This window comes from Haliotis rufescens, unplaced genomic scaffold (genome assembly GCF_023055435.1).
Source record: "Haliotis rufescens isolate VD_foot unplaced genomic scaffold, xgHalRufe1.0.p SCAF_5, whole genome shotgun sequence".
Classification (NCBI taxonomy): domain Eukaryota; kingdom Metazoa; phylum Mollusca; class Gastropoda; order Lepetellida; family Haliotidae; genus Haliotis; species Haliotis rufescens.
In genome coordinates, this window is record NW_025964223.1 from 57,256,579 (window position 1) to 57,277,743 (window position 21,165).

Below are 21,165 nucleotides of genomic sequence, written 5' to 3' on the forward strand. Positions count from 1 at the left end.
TGGCTTGGCGGTCAAGAGAAACAAGTTCGTTTAAACTTTTAAAACATTACATACTTCTCCCAAAACCGTGTCGATTTCTTCTGTGAGCCGCTGTTGTACATCCGGGTTCATTGCCAGGGAATAGGCAATAAAATGGAGGGTGTTGGCCGTAGTTTCGTATCCAGCAATGAAGAATAATAAAGCCTGACCAAGTATTTCATCGTTGGTCAATTCTGGAATGGAGAAAAACAAGTGGTGAATCCTACTACTAGAAAAATCTATATCATTGGACACAAATACGAATTTTTTTCAATATGACTTCTGTGGGGGCCATTTTGAAAATCGGATTTGGATCTCTTGAACAAACTTGGGTGTCATCATTGGTGGGAAAAAGCATGTGAACTTTCAATTTCACTGGACCAGTGCTTTCTGAGAAGATGTTTAGGACTGATGCTGGTCAAACAGGCCACGACATAAGTTCACTTGACTTGCAGTCAGATAAGCTGTGAGTGAGTGTGGATTTACGCCGCTTTTAGCAATATTCCAGAAATATAACGATGGGGGACACCATAAATTGGCGTCACACATTGTACGGGAATCGAACCCGTGGCTTCGGCGTGACGAGAGAACGCTTTAATATCTAGGCTACCCCGCCTCAGGTGAGTTGGAAATGATTACGATAAAAAAAGAGCACAATAATTACAAAGGGCTATGCACTTTTGTTTAGTAGGGACACCGTCTGTTCAGCACACTTGGATGAGGTAAACTCGAAATAGTACATCAAATATACTATAAAACGCCAAAGCAGCAGAATAACCAGTCTTGATTAACTCCTGTTTGGTTACATTAAACACTGTGACATGTGCCGTGTCATAGAAGCAAGGTATTCTCCAAGAGCGTGCTGAAACCTGTTGTCTCTCTCCTGGGTTATTACGGAATAACAAATATACATTTTCTTCCCCTCCCACTTCCACTCCCCTCCCCTAACCCCAAGCTCACAACCCCACATCCAGCCCCTCCATTCTCACTTCTCCTTCTCCACTACACTTAATCCTGGATCTGCAATCTGATATGGCTGGCAGTAAAACGACCCTGAAAACAAACTTTTGCTTTTACAGCCACTCTGATTGGGGTCTTCATCACTCCCATCATCTTCTGCGTCAATTAAAAGTTGGAAGAAGTCCTGAGTTTTCACCTGAAACAGAAACAAGAAAAGGTTGGCGTTTTATGAACTAAAATACATGAATATGTGTATAAAACTGTAATTGTCATGCCAAACAATGATAATGAGAGAAAACACATCTGATGAAATGAATGAGAAATGCAAATGAAATTTTCCATCGCATGATATATATTTACATCGATGTGACATAGGTATACAACGTACGCATGTACTGATGTAATTGTACTGTTTGGTACACTTTGAACGGCATTTCAGTTATATGACGACGTATCAGCTTATTGTGAGGGGAAAGCCCCGATGCAAGTCTCAGAGGCTTACTATTTTGGTTTAACCCACAAGCACAGACAACAAAGAAACAAAACTAGGACGAACCCTAGACGACTGGGCCACCCCTATCCCCAATTTCCCACAGATTATAACTGGTAGTCATAGACAGCAGCCACAGCCCTGGCCACGAAGCGTTGTGAGCACAGCAAGCTCTTCTGGTAAATGCGTAACCTAGCACAATGCCGAATTTACCTCAACTTTTTAGTACCTACCCTTCCATCCTTTGAATCCGCCTTGCGTTGTTCAATCATTTCATTCAGTACCTTCGTGAAGAACTTTAGAGTGGTCTTTGAAAATGAGCTCACACCTAGAGCTCTGAATAAGGGTGTGAATTCGGGGAAAATCACTGCAAAATATAAATTAATCATTTATAAAATAACACAACTAGAAATTCAACATATCAACGCTTCGTAATTTGAAAGTAATGTATCATCAATGTAACTGGTATCAATTTGATTATTTCCCTTGATCATCCGACTCGTCTTTATTCAATTATTTAGTCATCAAAGTCCTGTTTATGAAACATCTGCTGCCTGTGTACATTCATTAAACAATTGATCAAACATCTGCTGCCTGTTTACTTTCACTAAACAATTGATCAAACATCTGCTGCCTGTTTACTTTCACTAAACAATTGATCAAACATCTGCAGCCTGTGTACTTTCACTAAGCACTTGATCAAACATCTGCTACCTATATATTTTCATTGAACAACTGATCAAACATCTGCTGCCTGTGTACTTTCACTGAACAATTGATCAAGTTTCTACTTCCCATGCTCCGACAGGGAACCACGGTTAGTAATGGCAACACCACTCTAGTCACTTACAAATAAGCATCATAATAGGGCTTTGGATTCCCTGCCCAAAGAACTTTCTTGCCTCCTCAACGAAAGCATTTTTGGAGTCACTTTGGGAATCCACTTCGATCCCAAAAGCTGTGCTTGCAATGACGTCCATTGCGAATGCACCAAAGTAGCTACAAGGAAGTTGAAGTAGTTTCATTATTGAGCCTCTAGTACTTTCAAAAACAATGAATACATTCATGACGTCCATACCTCATCACATCATACACGACAAGTGTAAAGTGTACTGTTTCTGCTGCGATATCCCACTTATACTGAGGCCGTTTGGACATATTCTCTCAAACTGTGCGCATTGGATGAAAGTGTGGTGTGTACTTCTCAAGTGTTTCAATCCTATTTTATGTGTGTGTATATATATATATACCTTCCATGTGATCATGAAATCGTAAAACAATGTTTTGATTGAATAATATATATTTTTTAAATACATTTTGTCATCCGATAATAATGCCTATATCCTGTTGAATCATTTTGACCACGTGTCCTAACCTACCCATAAATATTTCTTTTGATAAATAACTGGGTGAAATAAGTACAGGCGTTTTGCCTTACCGTTTGACATCAATGCTTTGGTTCGACTCTGCTGTCTTAACAAAGTTAGTTGTAAGTATACTGGCGCATTGGTTTATTCGGTCGCACATCTGAAATATAACATCAAAAGTACTGTTTGGTGAACCCAGCATTGGTATTGTTTGCAACTCTGCACATAAATCTGCGGTGCCTGAGGCGACTGTTTGACCTGTGTCCCTTGTTGCCATATATTCCTATTGACACGTACAAACATAAAATTATCTTACCGTGAAGATCCGGGGTAAAATAGATCTTCAGCAACCCATGCATGCCGAAAGGGGCGACAACGCTCGTGGTAAGAGGCGACTAACGGGATCTGGTGGTCAGGCTCGCCGACTATTTACAGACCGCCGTCATATAGCTGGAATATTGCTGAGTGCGGTGTTAAACAACAAACAAAACATACATATCTGACGTATGAGCAGGTGATGAAATCGTTAATTCAATACAAATAATGTGCGATGTTTATACTGTCAGGACTTCAACGTTCAACATATAACATCTGCTGAGCTGAAACTACTCATCTCAAATTAATAACTTTTTGAAGCTCAGCCAAATTCAGATAATATACTCTAAAAAGGGGAATTTTCAAAAACGGCTGATGATTGCAGAAATACTAATCAAGTGATCGTAATGGATGGTTACGAAAAGAGAGGACTGGGTGTAATAGGACAATCATTAGAGCATGTTGGCGCAATATTGTAATGGTGCAAAGAAACAAGAAATAGAACAGGGTTGCGTGGTCAAATAATGAACGTTGGGGACAACTTGATCAATAATGGGCCATGCCCAAACGAGTGTCAAACATTTGTTTATACGACGTGCCATGGTCCGAGTCAATCTCCTGACGACAATTTGAGAGAGTCTTGTCCACTACTCTTTGCAGCACTTGGCCCGGTTAGGCTAACCAACGTAGAGGGTGGCCTTTGACGTTGGTGCACACGTCTCCCGATCATGTCCCTGACGTGCTCCATGGGAAAAGGTCAAGACACATTGCATTCTGGTCATTGTTGCTGCTAATGGGTATTCAGTTACGATAAGTGCAAGGTGGGCACGAGCATGTATAAAAAGACAAAAGAAAGCCCAAACCAGGAACAACGCTATTCTTGAAGGCACTTTTCATTGACCATTTCATGGACAACAGGTAGTGGCATTCTGTGATCCCGCCTCATATCATTACAGCCCTAGCCCCAGCCCCAAATGTGCCATGTTGTTTTGGGTTGACGTTCTTGAGGACGCCTCCAAACACGTCCACGCCACAGACCATCGGCGATTCCCCCAGTTTCTGCGCTATATACTAAACACCTTTGGCATCTGATTAGAATGTGTCGATTTCTTAACGATGTTTCAACGCGTGGTCGCCGAGAAAACTAACGAATCAGTAATTCGAACTCCGGTGGCCTGGCGCAAGTGAACATTGTGTTTCCAAAGTTTGAAAATCACAGTCTGAGACACATTGAACATATTAGTCACCTCTAGTTGAGTTCTACTAGTTTAAAGATTGCAAATAACCCTTAGGCGTTCATCACATTGAAGCTGATCACAAATACAGCAATAAAGCAAGAGTAGAGAACTTACTAGCTACTGTGGCTAATGAAAATCAACAAATATAATGGCTCAGAGCGATCTGACAAACTTTCACTGAAGCGTGCACGGACGAATTGCATGGACCGCGCGCTATGTGTCAAGTGTGTTGGTGCGTTGGAGAGGTCTGTCCGTTTCTATTTTTTGTCTTTCAAGAACAAAACTGAATAATGATCTTACCAAGCGCAGTTTGGATCCACTAAATGTTGGGCTTACAATATGTCTCAGCCGTTTCCAATTAGCGCCTTTCTGAAGGAGAATACTTCTGTCCACTGGGTAGTTGCTCAAGTCGAAACCCTGAAACATTCTCAAATATACTGTACGTTGTCCCTGTTACATTCTCAAACATACATTCTCTCTGTAGCATTCCCGATCAGTTCGTAGAGTTCTCAAAGATACTGCATGTAACATGTCAAAAGGAAGCTTCAACATCCCGCACAACCAAGCTACAAGGTTACATCCGTTGACATTAACAAGGACATTGAGTCCCTGACAGGTTCAAATCAATAATGCGTGAGTGAGTTTGGTTTAACGCCGATTTTAACAGTATTTCAGTTATATCGCGGCGTGTCAGCTTAATGTGGGAGAAAAGCCCCAAGTGATGCAGGTCTCAGACGTTTACCACTTCGGTGAAACCCACGAGCACGGGTATGGTTCTGACAAACCTAGAAACATAATCGGGGCGAACCGGGATTCGAACCCACAATCATAGGTTTCTGGCATGCCAAAGGGACGCAACTCTGCACAGCGAATCGCGGCGCCTTAGACGGCTGGGCCACCCGTGCCCCCAAAATCACCTACTGTGAATTTTAAATATTAACGTGACAGGTAACAATTAGTTTTATAAAAAGTTTATATATAAACTTATCAAACAAGTTTGTCAGTGTAACAGAGACAATAAATTCAAAAGGAAAAAACCGAGATAAATTGAACGGCTAAATGCAAACTTATGTATGTGTTGACGTGTCACAGCAATTCAATGTGATCTAACAAGAATCTACTCAGAATCAAACGAGATACTTACCGTTCTGTCTGTGAAGTGCTGGAAATCTTTGATCAAAATCTCTCTCACAACATCGAGGTCCGTTACACTGATCATCGGAAGGCCGCCCACAAAAATCCTTAAAAGACAATATCACATCATATGGTGACTCTTTAGTCTAAAATGAGTGAGTGAGTTGGGTTTAATGCCGCTTTGAACAATATCTCTGTTCCACCAGGGCATGTCAGCTTGATGGTGGTGGTGGAGGTGGGGATTCCGATATTCATAGGCATCACCCCCACGAGCACTTATACGGAGCTGACAAGCGAATGATAATAATATAGGTTTGTTTGTTTTTTAACGCCGCACTCAGCAATATTCCAGTTATATGACGGCGGTCTGTAAATAATCGAGTCTAGACCAGACAATCCACTGATTGATATCATGAGCATCGATCCACGCAATTGGGATACGATGACATGCATCAACCAAGTCAGCGAGCCTGACCACCGATCCCGTTAGTCGCCTCTTACGACAAGCATAGTCGCCTTTTACGGCATGCATGGGTTGCTGAAGATCTATTCTACCCCGGATCTTAATATAATCTAGGTGAATTGTGAATTCGAATAAACGATCGCAGGATCATGGGTATGACAGGCCTAAAGGACACAACTCTGCAGAGCCTCCCGTGTCCTACTGACAATCACAACAGATATGAATAAATATCAGTTTGCTTGATAAATGTCATCCTACCCCGACGGCGTGTATCGTTGCTCACAATATTAATCACTTGAATGCCTGGTCCAGACTCCAATATTTACTGTCCGCCTCCATTTGGCTAGTGCGGCGTTTAACATCAAACAAACAAACAAACAATCGTCGAATTGTAAAACAGTTGGACTAAATGGCATTTTCAATGTGTTTCTCTGGTCACAAATAATTTCAATATAACCTAAGGGAGATAACTCTTAAAGATTGACATACCCGAAGACTTTACCATACTGTTTCGAAAGCTTGTGGCCGAGGATGTCCTGTAACAAGAGTATATTTGGATCTTTGATATTTATATTTCAAATGACAAAAAAAATCATTCAATGATAGTCATCCATTCGTCACCACTCGTCCCTTTCCTTAACCTGCAAGAAAACATTTTGCTTGTCACTCGTCGTCACTCGTCCCTTTCCGTAACCTGCAAGAAGACATTTGGCTTGTCATTCGTCACCACTCGCCCATTTCCGTATCCTGCAAGAAGACATTTGGCTTGTCCCTGAATGACACGAGTTGATCAGGAATGGTTGACCAGACAATCCAGTGATTGACATGATGAGCATCGCTGCAACTGGAATAAGATGACATGCATCAACCAAGTCAGAGAGCCTGACCACCCGATCCCCATAGTCGCCTCTTACGTCAAGGATGGGTTGCTGAAGACCTATTCTACCCCGTATCTTCACGGGTATGGTCAGGAATGAACAGTCATCAGACAGCAGATGTTAGATGCAAATATTTTATCAACATGAGCCATGTATGATGTTCTGTCCAGGGATTACAGATATTACATACAATATGAATACCACTCTGATATATTCAGGAGAGATTTTACTTTAAATACAATCTGTTTTTGAAGATATTACGGTGATCTACGAACATCAATGTCATAGGACGGATAATATTTACAAGCGTTCGTTTTAAACGAGGGTCGAGTAAAGATTACATTTTAAGCTCACCTGTTTTAACAACTGATGGAAATTCCCAATAAAAATCACGGGCTCCGGGCCAGGAATACCCGCATCCTTGAACAGACGATTTCTCTTTTTTCCATATCTTTAGAAGAAAAAAACAAACAGAAAAAGACACATTCAGACGACACGATTGTAAAATTCCATTTACAAAAGGACATACTACCTTTCAATATAATTTTAATCCATCGTCTATTAGACACCAACTCCTTTCTTTTTGAGATGATTTCTTTATTATTTTTATTGTGTGTTAAATCCCGAGAATTCATTGAAAATCGTTTAACACGAGCACAATTGGTTATAGACATTAGATCCTGTATTCTTGAAGACCACAAGGACAGTATTTTGGCAAACCATCTCTTTCATATTACAAATCATAAACCTCCGGTGACGTCATCCTATTGTTCTCCAGTCGGGTTAAATCTCATAAACAGGGACGTTGTAATGTCCCTGGGATTTGATATAATATCCCTGGAATTTTATAGGATATTCAAGTAACATTTGCTGTATAATGTGTTGTGATAATATCCCAGGGATTTTATATAATGTCCTGGGTATTTTATTAATATAACTTCCGTTCAGATTGTAACATGTAATGAAATGTAAAATCAAATGACAAATATTTTCTTTACATTCCCGAGGATCGAACACGCAACCTCGTATCTGTAGCCCAGTGAGTGTACCAATAAGTTAGAGAGGCGTTGATAAGTCGCACTGCTTTTTAGAATGTCCTTTTCAAGATCCGTATGCCAGGACCAGATATTTTACGCCCGTTTCCTAGTGTTCATTGAAAGTATGTTCGAAACATAAAAATATTGATAAATGTTGTTTAAAGTTTCTTTTTCGGTTTATAAGTAAGATAAAACACTTCCCCAAGGGTTGTAATGATATTTAAAACCCTTTCCCTCGGAAAATCCCCCGGGATGCGGGTTTTAAATATCATAACAACCCTCGGACGTGTTTTATCCTATACATAGGACATATGCAAATCCCGATATAATTGTACTGACTTCCAACTGACGCATGTTGTAAATACAATAAGGTACTATTTTAATTTTGAAAAATGCACTTTTGGAGAAAACAGCACTAAATTGAATAATATATGGAAATGTCTCAGTTCAAACTAATCAAGCATTCGTCACACACCCTCCCTCCTCTCCCTATATCCACGTTTCACTGTCATTCTATCTCTTCTCTTTTCTTCCTCCTGATATTTCATTTTGTACAATAACATCCGAGGTTAAACAGGGTTCCCCATTTTTGTATTACAAAGGAAAATGGTTCACTGCTTAACAAACTTAAAGAAATTATGACCTGACAGTTGAACCCGAGGATCTAAATAATTGTCGATAATAACAGCAGGGATGGGAGGGAGGGATGAGAACAGCTACACTGCATGTTTCCAGTATATGTGGCGATTTCACGAATACACGGTCTTCACATACAACCCGTGTGTCTAACAACATAGGCAAAAAGTGGCGGTCCTTGTGAGATGACCCCCATATAATTTGACACCAGGTAAACGGCCTTGACCTTTTGACATAAATTTTACCTGACATATCAACCGCTGTCATATCAGCCTCGGTCGGTGCTTGTGAGATGAATTACAGAAGGAATGCTAACCTGACAATAGTCAATAAACGTCAGTGAAGCTTTACGTAATTGTACTTATTCAGTAGTAGATCAGTGAACCATTAAGAAATTATACTTACGCATAAATCAGAAACAACACCAATATCCCCAGAATCCATGTTGGAGAAATGTCAACACAACCGAGTATCTCCATCTGATGTATCACCAGGCAAACAGTTGGTTACCATTTGGTTACGAGGAATAACCAAGAGAAGAGAAGTCATCCAATGAGGATACACTAACAGACAAATGCTTGAAGCTCGGCCGAGTGGACTTTGCGCTGCGCGCTGAAGGCAGGGCTCTTGAGTTCCTGAGTTGTGTAACTCGCCAGGTCACATGGGGAATGTCTCAAAACGTTTTAGATGTATTTAACCCCCACCCATGCAAAGTTGTGCTGGGGAATTAGAAACGAGCTCTGTCGGGTTTCGTTTCAGGAGCATATCTCATAAACCATTCACAATTTCTTCATGAAACTTTGCATACACATCATGCAGCACTGCAATGGTGCCTTTTGCTATTTAGGATTATTTTATTTTTTTGATTATTTTTGTTTACGGGACAACAATTTGGACTGCGGTTCAGATCAGGGTAGGTTTGTTTGTTTGTTGTTTAACGCCACACTCAGCAATATTCGAGCTATGATGGCAGTCTGTATATACTCGAATCTGGACCAGACAATCCAGTGATTGGCATCATGAGCATCGATCTACGCAAGATACTATGACATACATCACCCAAGTCAAACTGTAAAGGGGAGTAATTCATTGTATTTCCACATGTCTGATATCACTTGGTCTTGGAAGAGGCTTCCCACAGAGAGATCACTGGGTCGAGGGTAGTTTGCCTGAATTAAAGGTCCAGATTTTGCTAGCAGAGAAAGTGACTCGCCACTAAGAGCTGTATCTTTCACACATGGATGGCATGTATTGAGGGCTGACTGTAAGAGGACAGCTCAGAGTGATGTCGTCTGCTTGGGTAGTAGCTGTAACGTTAAAATCCAATTATGGCACCCTGCATGTAGCATCAGGACAAAGTCAGTGGTTTATTTGATGGAGGTAAGTACACAGATAACATGTATTTTGATTGGCCCGGGGCCAAGCTAGTTTATCTTCTGTCACATTCTGTTGGAACTTCTACTATATTCCAAGTAGGTTTCCTGTTGTAAAGTACTGCGCGGTACGCCAGTTGAAAGACTTCTAGGCTTGAGAGAATCTACAGTTATTCCAACATAAGTAAATGATTGGTAGTTTGTGTTAACAGGGTCAAAGAAGTCAATGCTGTGTCAGACAAAGCGCAGATGTCCATATAATTTTCCTCCAAATACTTGTTCTCATGGCTATATCCTGAAACCTTGCTCATCTCACATCACACAGGGGCCACGGTAGTCCAGTTGTGTAAAGTACCACGTTACACTGTGGACAGACCTGTTCCTTAGTTTGAATTCCAGACTTGTCAGCACCTGTGCTCATTGGTCTCACCGAGTTTGTTTGTTTTTGAACGCCGCACTTGGCAATATTCCAGCTATATGAAGGCGGTCTGTGAACTGTAAAGTCTAGACCAGACAATCCACTGATTGATGTTATGAGCATCGATTTCCGCAAATGGAATACGATGCATGTCCAACCAAGTCAGTGAGTCAGCGAGCGTGGCCACCCGATCCCGTTAGTCACCACGCACGACAAGCAGGTTTTGTAACCCGGATCTCCACAGGTTCACACAGTTTTAAGCATGTCTACATGCTATTTACAAACTTTTGATGTTTAAAATCTCTTTAAGGATGAGTAAAAAAGGGCGAAACTAGTGTTTACACCCTCCAATTCGCTGCCTTTTCCCTGGCTATGAATCAGTATGCAGCAATGAAGAATAATAAAGCCTGAACAAGTATTTCATCGTTGGTCATATATAGAATTTAGAAAAATAGTGCCATTGCACTGAAGCTCATCTGGGTATGTAGACAACACAAATTAAAGCTAGAAGTATTGCAATAGACGTATAGAAGATTTGTTCAAAACCTATACCATTACACCCGACACAGAATAATGGACACAAGTTGGTCTTTTTTCAAAATGGCCTCTGTTAGGTCTATATTGAAATTACTCTTGAGGTGTCATCATTTGTAGGAAAAAGCTTGTAATGATTCAGCTTCATTGGACGAGTGTTTTGAGGGGAAGATGTTTACGTGGACGCTGGACGTACAGGCCTCTACATCGGTCCACTTGACACAGATGGGACACATGGACGAGGTTAACTCGAAATGATGGCTTTAAAGTAAGTTTGGTTACACTAAGCACTGCGATGATGAAACCTGCTGTCTTCTGAGTTATTACACCCCCACACACATAGATTCCCCCACCCCTTTCTCCACTGCACAGTACCATGGGTCCACCAGCTGAACGTTAATACAAGTATGAATGGTAGCAAAACGACTATGGAAACACTCTTTAGCTTTTGCAGCCACTCTGATTGGGGATTTCATCAAGCCCATCATCCTCTGCGTCATCTAAATCAGACACAGGAAAAGGTTGGCGCCTTATGAATTGGGTTTAACGTCGCGTCAAAGATTATTGCACTTATATAGCGACGTGCATGCACGTGTGTATGGCTGCTTGTACTAGTCCGGACTGATGCCGATTTTAAAGTGCTAGCCCACTGGGATACCATGCCGCAGTTTAACATGAATACCACACTCAGACACAGTATACCGACTATGAACTCAGATACATGAACACCTCATGTATGTTAGACATAATAATTACAGTTTAAAAGATAATGAGAGAAATAATTATTACATCTGATGAAACGAATGAGGTAGTTTCGAAGCAGAAACAGTTTCTTGAAATGCAAATGAAATTTTCTATTTCATAATATTTACATCGATCTGACATGGATATAACAAGTATGCATGGACAGTTCTTGTCCTGATATGACGATATTAGTTTTCGATATTGAGTGAGTGAGTTGGGTTAGACGTCACTGAAACAGTATTTCAGGGATATGTCTGCTTTATGTGAGAGGAAAGTCATGATGCACGTCTCAGACGCTCATTACTTTGGTTAAGCAAACAAGCGCGGGTATGGTGCTGAAACAAAACAATCCATGACAGGGCGACCCAAACTTGATGAAGTGAATCCTATACCATACATATTTGCTGTTTACTTGGACATAATTTCAGCAACCCATGCCTACCGTAAAAAGCGACTATGCTTGTCGTCAGAAGCTAACAGGATAGGGTGGTCAGGCTCGCTGACTTGGTTGATGCATGCCATCGCATCCCAATTGTGTTGATCGATGCTCTTGATGTCAATCTCTGCATTGTCTGGTCCAGACTGGATTATTTACAGACAGCCGTCACATAGCTGGAATACTGCCGAGTGCGGCGTTAAACAACAAACAAACTTGTTGTATGCTCCTTCTGTGTGATTGTTTCGCATCTGTGTTAAGATTCCCGGCAGGCAGGCATTGAAGTTAAATATAACATCTTCCCAAGGCAATGGAGTTAACTTACCATAATAGTCCAGTTTCCACCCTTGCCGAACGAGGCTGGAATAATGGTGTTACATTTTGGCTGGCCAAACTAGTCTATGTGTACAGTCCAGTCAAAATCACCTAACTAAATCAACATCCGATTCGTAAACCGCCGTGCAGATATCGGTCGATTGCAGGATATGCAAAACATGTGTACTGCCTACTTAGCGTCAACAGACATGTTGCAAATCTGTTCATGCTTTAATCAAGGTACACACCTGATCTGATGCACTTAGTGAAGTAAGACCCGTCTTATTACAATATATATCAGATTCTTGATTACCGATCAAATCGTCTTCATTGGGCGCCGCCATCTTGTTTAAAGCAAATACAAGTCATATGAGAGGTGGAATCTGATCGGTCAATAGGAGGGACGTAGACGGGACATAACTCGTAATAGCCACTCATGACGCTGCGATCGAGCCCCGAAATTCCAGCTTAGTCCGGTAAGGATGGATGCTGGACTTTTACAGTCAGTTAACTGCCTTGCCTCGGGAAGATGAACATAATGATACACCATATTAACAATATATTACCCCCGTGGGTGTATAACTATCTACTTTTGTTTCAATATCAAGTACAGACACATTCTTGGAAAACTTGGAAGTCCATAATTCCGCTAAAGAAATGTAATCGTGTGAGAAAAACGTCAGATATTTCCGTCATTACTGTGTTACTTAGCCAATGTTCACTTGTGACTGAAGTGGCGTAACAAGGTGAAAAACTCAACACCGGCGATCAAACATGACATACGTCTTACTGGAGAGAGAGTCTTTATTTATCAGACGCTGGTAGTCTCTGCGTGCATGTGTGCGTGCATGCTTTACCCCCGCGAATGAGAATGATACTGTATAATAAAGTGTATTCTATATAATTGTGTTCTTGTATTAATTATAATATAGTGCCGTTAACGAGGGTGTCAACCCCCTCCTCTCATGAATCACAAATAGCATCTAATGTTTCACTCTGAGGTCTCATTGCTCACCTGTGAATCCCGAATACTATCTAACACAAACCTCAAAGCATTGAGAAAAGGGGTGTGATTTGAGGTAAAATTCTTGAAACAAGTTTCGAAAATATAAAATATATGAAGAAAATATTTACATACTCCACATTCTTGTTGTATTCCCTTCATGCCGACCTTCCGCTCTCGGGACAGATATGCTCTACCACCAGACCACGGAAACGGTCGCAAGCTCACTTGAATCTTCGGTCCTTGTAAGCAAAAAGTATGTATTGACGATATCTATAACATGAAGACAATTACTTCAAATACTGCTGTTTGAGACTTCAAGCTCTAACAAGAACCAGGACATCAAGAGCAAATAAGAATCTGGTGGGTGGTTACAATGTTTGAACTTGCTGATTATGTGGCATGGTACCTGAGGATGCGGATTCCTGTTCATGCTATTAAACGCCCGTCAGTCAAATCCATGGCCAGATTTGATTACACGAATGCCACTGTCCAATATGAGGAACACTGATGGCTAGCAAAAGACAACAGACTCTCACAGTCACTTGGTAAAAACTGCAGAAGCCAATGATTGGTCCTCCCACCTTAACTGGCTTTACATCTCTTCTTAAAATTCATCAATGTGTACCAATCACATGATTGGGAAAAGAAAAACAAGGAGGAAATATGTTATTATTTAATTAGACAAAGGATAAAGCATATATAGAAAATCAATAAGCCATGACATTTTTTTCGACATCAGATGCCAATGCTGACAGCGCCGCTGTAGTTAACTGTCATAATCATGTGTAAACCGATCACAAACAATCTTCTTCAATGTACAATGATCATTGACATGAGCTGCTTCATATTGCTAAGAAAAAACATGGATACAAGATACACTGCATAAGATACATGAACTGACATGTACCAGTCAAGTGTGTTAATCCCGTCGGGTACAATTACAGCATATCTTTGACTTGTCAACATTTTCTCTGCCACCTACAGTATACATTCTCATATATACGGATATGTTTCATTTTTCCATACATTTTTTACACATATAGATAATGAAGATGAGATCTGATTGGTCCATGTGATCTTGATAAAATACTTTATCATACCTCCGTGTCAGAATGATGAAATCTGAGTGGTCCATGTTATATTGATAACATACTGTGTATCCCCTCAATTCTTATACCCACCACATGCAAATCAGCCTGCACGTGAATTTCTGAAAGACAGAATAAATCCCATATGCCCCGCTTCAAAACAAAAAGCTGCACACCGTCTCCGAGTCAATCGAACTCACGTGACACAGCACAAGCTAACCTCAGCTCAATCGAAAAGCTGTTCTATCAATATTGAATTTGTTTTAATTCGTTTACAATGTAAAAAAGTCTGTAAGTCTGTAAGATTAATTCGTTGTACCGGATCACGAGGGGTACGTCCCGCGTTAAGTTTTATATACCACTCCCCTATGCCTCGTAAGTGTCTTCACAACTATCACAATGAGAGCTTTCCACTGGCAATATCAAAAAGCAGATGCTGCTGTCAGAATAGGTTTTGTTTTTTTCATAAGAAAGTAAAAGGTTGAAATAGAACTGACAGAACAATTTCGCGGTCATGTAATCTTCTGAACACAGTTTGGAAAACTGCAGCCTTGAACAAGCGCGTTCTCGATATATTTGAATAAATCAGAACATTGGTATAAATGAACATTAAGTTGGAAAAGATGCTTTCCTCAGTATTAAGACAGCTAGAAGGCAACCAGGTATTCCAATTTGTAGAGGGGATGTTTGGCGCCATGACGAGGTGATATCACAGCTACTTTCAATAATAATGAAAGAACAGAGACATCATCATCATCATCATCAAAGTAGTATGTTGATCAATACAGTGAGTTAGTGAGTGTTTGGTTTTACATTGCTTTGAACAAAAATGTTGACATAATTTATTGTGAATACACAATGCCATTTAGAAAGTGGTCAAATGTAACACGTGTTATGACTTTGTGCGCTGGCGATTACGTGCCTCACTCTGGCAAGTGTGGGTTCGAATCCCGGACGGGACTCAACCCCAAAACGTACCAGAATCTGTACTTTACTAAGAAAGTGTTTTCCCAGATATACCACGTGTTACATAATTTATTGTGTATTAAAGCTTTATTCAAGATCATGTTTGTAAAGTTGTAAGGGGCCTATCATTTGAAATTGTTGGATTTTGTTTGGGACTAGATATTATTTCACCTAAAGCTGCAAAATGAGATATTTTATTTATCCAAAACGATGAGCCTTAATTTTTTTTTCGAAACAAACCCCAACAATCTTGCAATGTAATTTTTGTGGCAGACAATTTCTTTTTTTTTACCAGCCTGAGAACCTACCTGTCAGGCTTAAAGCTGGGGGGGGGGGGGGGGTCGGGGAATATATCAGCATCCCTGTGTGTCACAACAGTAGGGAGGGTGATGGTACCTACCTGTCAGGCTTTAAGCTGTGGGGGTTGGAGTATATATCAGCGTCCCTGTGTGTCCCCACAGTAGGGGGGGTGATGGTACCTACCTGTCAGACTTAAACTTGTGTGGATCGGGGTATATATCAGCGTCCCTGTGTGTCCCCACAGTAGGGAGGGTAATGGTACCTACCTGTCAGTCTTAAAGCTGTGGGGGTCGGGGAATATATCAGCATCCCTGTGTGTCCCCACAGTAGGAAGGGTGATAGTACCTACCTGTCAGGCTTAAGCTGTAGGGGTCGAGGAATATATCAGCATCCCTGTGTCCCCACAGTAGGGAGGGTGATGGTACCTACCTGTCAGGCTTAAAGATGTGGGGGTCGGGGAAGATATCAGCATCCCTGTGTCCCCACAGTAGGGAGGGTGATGGTACCTACCTGTCAGACTTAAAGCTGTGTGGGTCGGGGTATATATCAGCGTCCCTGTGTGTCCCCACAGTAGGGAGGGTGATGGTACCTACCTGTCAGGCTTAAAGCTGTGGGGGTCGGGGAATATATCAGCGTCCCTGTGTGTCCCAACAGTAGGGAGGGTGATAGAACCTACCTGTCAGGCTTAAAGCAGTGGGGGTCGGGGAATATATCAGCGTCCCTGTGTGTCCCAAGAGTAGGGAGAGTGATGGTACCTACCTGTCAGGCTTAAAGGTGTGGCGGTCGGGGTATATATCAGCGTCCCTGTGTGTCCCCACAGTAGGGAGGGTGATGGTACCTACCTGTCAGACTGAAAGCTGTGGGGGTCGGGGAATATATCAGCGTCCCTGTGAGTCCCCACAGTAGGAAGGGTGATGGTACCTACCTGTCAGGCTTAAAGCTGTGGGGTCGGGGTATATATCAGCGTCCCTGTGTGTCCCCACAGTAGGGAGGGTGATGGTACCTACCTGTCAGGCTTCAAGCTGTGGGGGTCGGGGTATATATCAGCGTCCCTGTGTGTCCCCACAGAAGGGAGGGTGATGGTACCTACCTGTCAGAATTAAAGCTGTGGGGGTCGGGGAATATATCAGCGTCCCTGTGTGTCCCCACAGTAGGAAGGATGATGGTACCTACCTGTCAGGCTTAAAGCTGTGGGGTCGGGGTATATATCAGCGTCCCTGTGTGTCCCCACAGTAGGGAGGGTGATGGTACCTACCTCTCAGACTTAAACTTGTGTGGATCGGGGTATATATCAGCGTCCCTGTGTGTCCCCACAGTAGGGAGGGTAATGGTACCTACCTGTCAGTCTTAAAGCTGTGGGGGTCGAGGAATATATCAGCATCCCTGTGTGTCCCCACAGTAGGAAGGGTGATGGTACCTACCTGTCAGGCTTAAGCTGTAGGGGTCGAGGAATATATCAGCATCCCTGTGTGTCCCCACAGTAGGGAGGGTGATGGTACCTACCTGTCAGGCTTAAAGATGTGGGGGTCGGGGAAGATATCAGCATTCCTGTGTCCCCACAGTAGGGAGGGTGATGGTACCTACCTGTCAGACTTAAAGCTGTGTGGGTCGGGGTATATATCAGCGTCCCTGTGTGTCCCCACAGTAGGGAGGGTGATGGTACCTACCTGTCAGGCTTAAAGCTGTGGGGGTCGGGGAATATATCAGCGTCCCTGTGTGTCCCCACAGTAGGGAGGGTGATAGAACCTACCTGTCAGGCTTAAAGCCGTGGGGGTCGGGGAATATATCAGCGTCCCTGTGTGTCCCAACAGTAGGGAGAGTGATGGTACCTACCTGTGAGGCTTAAAGGTGTGGGGGTCGGGGTATATATCAGCGTCCCTGTGTGTCCCCACAGTAGGGAAGGGTGATGGTACCTACCTGTCAGGCTTAAAGGTGTGGCGGTCGGGGTATATATCAGCGTCCCTGTGTGTCCCCACAGTAGGGAGGGTGATGGTACCTACCTGTCAGGCTTCAAGCTGTGGGGGTCGGGGTATATATCAGCGTCCCTGTGTGTCCCCACAGAAGGGAGGGTGATGGTACCTACCTGTCAGAATTAAAGCTGTGGGGGTCGTGGAATATATCAGCGTCCCTATGTGTCCCCACAGTAGGAAGGATGATGGTACCTACCTGTCAGGCTTAAAGCTGTGGGGTCGGGGTATATATCAGCGTCCCTGTGTGTCCCCACAGTAGGGAAGGTGATGGTACCTACATGTCAGGTTTAAATCTGTGGGGGTCGGGGTATATAAAAGCGTCCCTGTGTGTCCCCACAGTAGGGAGAGTGATGGTACCTACTTGTCAGACTAAAAGCTGTGGGGGTCGGGGTATATATCAGCGTCCCTATGTGTCCCCACAGTAGGGAGGGTGATGGTACCTACCTGTCAGACTTAAAGCTGTGGGGGTTGGAGTATATATCAGCGTCCCTGTGTGTCCCCACAGTAGGGATTGTGATGGAATACCTGTCAGACCTAAACTTGTGTGGATCGGGGTATATATCAGCGTCCCTGTGTGTCCCCACAGTAGGGAGGGTGATGGTACCTACCCGTCAGTCTTAAAGCTGTGGGTGTCGGGGAATATATCAGCATCCCTGTGTGTCCCCACAGTAGGGAGGGTGATGGTACCTACCTGTCAGACTTTAAGCTGTGTGGGTCGGGGTATATATCAGCGTCCCTGTGTGTCACCACAGTAGGGAGGGTGATGGTACCTACCTGTCAGATTTAAAGCTGTGGGGGTCGGAGTATATATCAGCGTCCCTGTGTGTCCCCACAGTAGGGAGGGTGATGGTACCTACCTGTCAGTCTTAAAGCTGTGGGGGTCGGGGAATATATCAGCATCCCTGTCTGTCCCCACAGTAGGGAGGGTGATGATATCTACCTGTCAGACTTTAAGCTGTGTGGGTCGGGGTATATATCAGCGTCCCTATGTGTCCCCACAGTAGGGAGGGTGATGGTACCTACCTGTCAGACTTAAAGCTGTGGGGGTTGGAGTATATATCAGCGTCCCTGTGTGTCCCAACAGTAGGGATGGTGATGGAATACCTGTCAGACCTAAACTTGTGTGGATCGGGGTATATATCAGCGTCCCTGTGTGTCCCCACAGTAGGGAGGGTGATGGTACTTACCTGTCAGTCTTAAAGCTGTGGGGGTCGGGGTATATAAAAGCGTCCCTGTGTGTCCCCACAGTAGGGAGGGTGATGGTACCTACATGTCAGGCTTAAATCTGTGGGGGTCGGGGTATATAAAAGCGTCCCTGTGTGTCCCCACAGTAGGGAGAGTGATGGTACCTACCTGTCAGACTTAAAGCTGTGGGGGTTGGAGTATATATCAGCATCCCTGTGTGTCCCCACAGAAGGGAGGGTGATGGTACCTACCTGTCAGAATTAAAGCTGTGGGGGTCGTGGAATATATCAGCGTCCCTATGTGTCCCCACAGTAGGAAGGATGATGGTACCTACCTGTCAGGCTTAAAGCTGTGGGGTCGGGGTATATATCGGCGTCCCTGTGTGTCCCCACAGTAGGGAGGGTGATGGTACCTACATGTCAGGTTTAAATCTGTGGGGGTCGGGGTATATAAAAGCGTCCCTGTGTGTCCCCACAGTAGGGAGAGTGATGGTACCTACTTGTCAGACTAAAAGCTGTTGGGGTCGGAGTATATATCAGCGTCCCTGTGTGTCCCCACAGTAGGGAGGGTGATGGTACCTACCTGTCAGTCTTAAAGCTGTTGGGGTCGGGGAATATATCAGCATCCCTGTCTGTCCCAACAGTAGGGAGGGTGATGATATCTACCTGTCAGACTTTAAGCTGTGTGGGTCGGGGTATATATCAGCGTCCCTATGTGTCCCCACAGTAGGGATGGTGATGGTACCTACCTGTCAGACTTAAAGCTGTGGGGGTTGGAGTATATATCAGCGTCCCTGTGTGTCCCCACAGTAGGGATTGTGATGGAATACCTGTCAGACCTAAACTTGTGTGGATCGGGGTATATATCAGCGTCCCTGTGTGTCCCCACAGTAGGGAGGGTGATGGTACCTACCCGTCAGTCTTAAAGCTGTGGGTGTCGGGGAATATATCAGCATCCCTGTGTGTCCCCACAGTAGGGAGGGTGATGGTACCTACCTGTCAGACTTTAAGCTGTGTGGGTCGGGGTATATATCAGCGTCCCTGTGTGTCCCCACAGTAGGGATTGTGATGGAATACCTGTCAGACCTAAACTTGTGTGGATCGGGGTATATATCAGCGTCCCTGTGTGTCCCCACAGTAGGGAGGGTGATGGTACCTACCCGTCAGTCTTAAAGCTGTGGGTGTCGGGGAATATATCAGCATCCCTGTGTGTCCCCACAGTAGGGAGGGTGATGGTACGAACCTGTCAGACTTTAAGCTGTGTGGGTCGGGGTATATATCAGCGTCCCTGTGTGTCACCACAGTAGGGAGGGTGATGGTACCTACCTGTCAGATTTAAAGCTGTGGGGGTCGGAGTATATATCAGCGTCCCTGTGTGTCCCCACAGTAGGGAGGGTGATGGTACCTACCTGTCAGTCTTAAAGCTGTGGGGGTCGGGGAATATATCAGCATCCCTGTCTGTCCCCACAGTAGGGAGGGTGATGATATCTACCTGTCAGACTTTAAGCTGTGTGGGTCGGGGTATATATCAGCTTCCCTATGTGTCCCCACAGTAGGGAGGGTGATGGTACCTACCTGTCAGACTTAAAGCTGTGGGGGTTGGAGTATATATCAGCGTCCCTGTGTGTCCCAACAGTAGGGATGGTGATGGAATACCTGTCAGACCTAAACTTGTGTGGATCGGGGTATATATCAGCGTCCCTGTGTGTCCCCACAGTAGGGAGGGTGATGGTACCTACCTGTCAGTCTTAAAGCTGTGGGGGTCGGGGTATATAAAAGCGTCCCTGTGTGTCCCCACAGTAGGGAGGGTGATGGTACCTACATGTCAGGCTTAAATCTGTGGGGGTCGGGGTATATAAAAGCGTCCCTGTGTGTCCCCACAGTAGGGAGAGTGATGGTACCTACCTGTCAGACTTAAAGCTGTGGGGGTTGGAGTATATATCAGCATCCCTGTGTGTCCCCACAGTAGGGATGGTGATGGTACCTACCTGTCAGACTTTAAGCTGTGTGGGTCGGGGTATATATCAGCGTCCCTATGTGTCACCACAGTAAGGAGGGTGATGGTACCTACCTGTCAGACTTAAAGCTGTGGGGGTTGGAGTATATATCAGCATCCCTGTGTGTCCCCACAGTAGGGAGGGTGATGGTACCTACCTGTCAGTCTTAAAGCTGTGGGTGTCGGGGAATATATCAGCATCCCTGTGTGTCCCAACAGTAGGGAGGGTGATGATACCTACCTGTCAGACTTTAAGCTGTGTGGGTCGGGGAATATATCAGCGTCCCTGTGTGCCCCCA

The 21,165-nt window shown here is 43.8% G+C and overlaps 1 protein-coding gene across 2 annotated transcripts in view; it reads right to left on the reverse strand.

Annotated features, from left to right (window-relative positions):
- The window catches only part of LOC124116408 (cytochrome P450 3A24-like), a 71,796-nt gene that overhangs the window by 8,369 nt on the left and 42,262 nt on the right, over nt 1-21,165 (reverse strand). Inside the window, exons 1-10 of one of the 2 annotated variants that reach the window (XM_048384616.1) lie at nt 8,942-9,205; nt 7,218-7,314; nt 6,475-6,521; nt 5,533-5,629; nt 4,689-4,805; nt 2,907-2,995; nt 2,319-2,467; nt 1,702-1,835; nt 1,084-1,174; nt 55-212 (exon numbers count right to left, since the gene is read on the reverse strand). The exons of the other annotated variant lie outside the window; for it this stretch is intronic. Coding sequence (XP_048240573.1) covers nt 55-212; nt 1,084-1,174; nt 1,702-1,835; nt 2,319-2,467; nt 2,907-2,995; nt 4,689-4,805; nt 5,533-5,629; nt 6,475-6,521; nt 7,218-7,314; nt 8,942-9,015 — 1,053 coding nt within the window. The 5' untranslated portion in view covers nt 9,016-9,205. Of the gene's footprint in view, nt 1-54; nt 213-1,083; nt 1,175-1,701; nt 1,836-2,318; nt 2,468-2,906; nt 2,996-4,688; nt 4,806-5,532; nt 5,630-6,474; nt 6,522-7,217; nt 7,315-8,941; nt 9,206-21,165 lie in introns of those variants that run through there. 2 annotated transcript variants of the gene reach the window in all.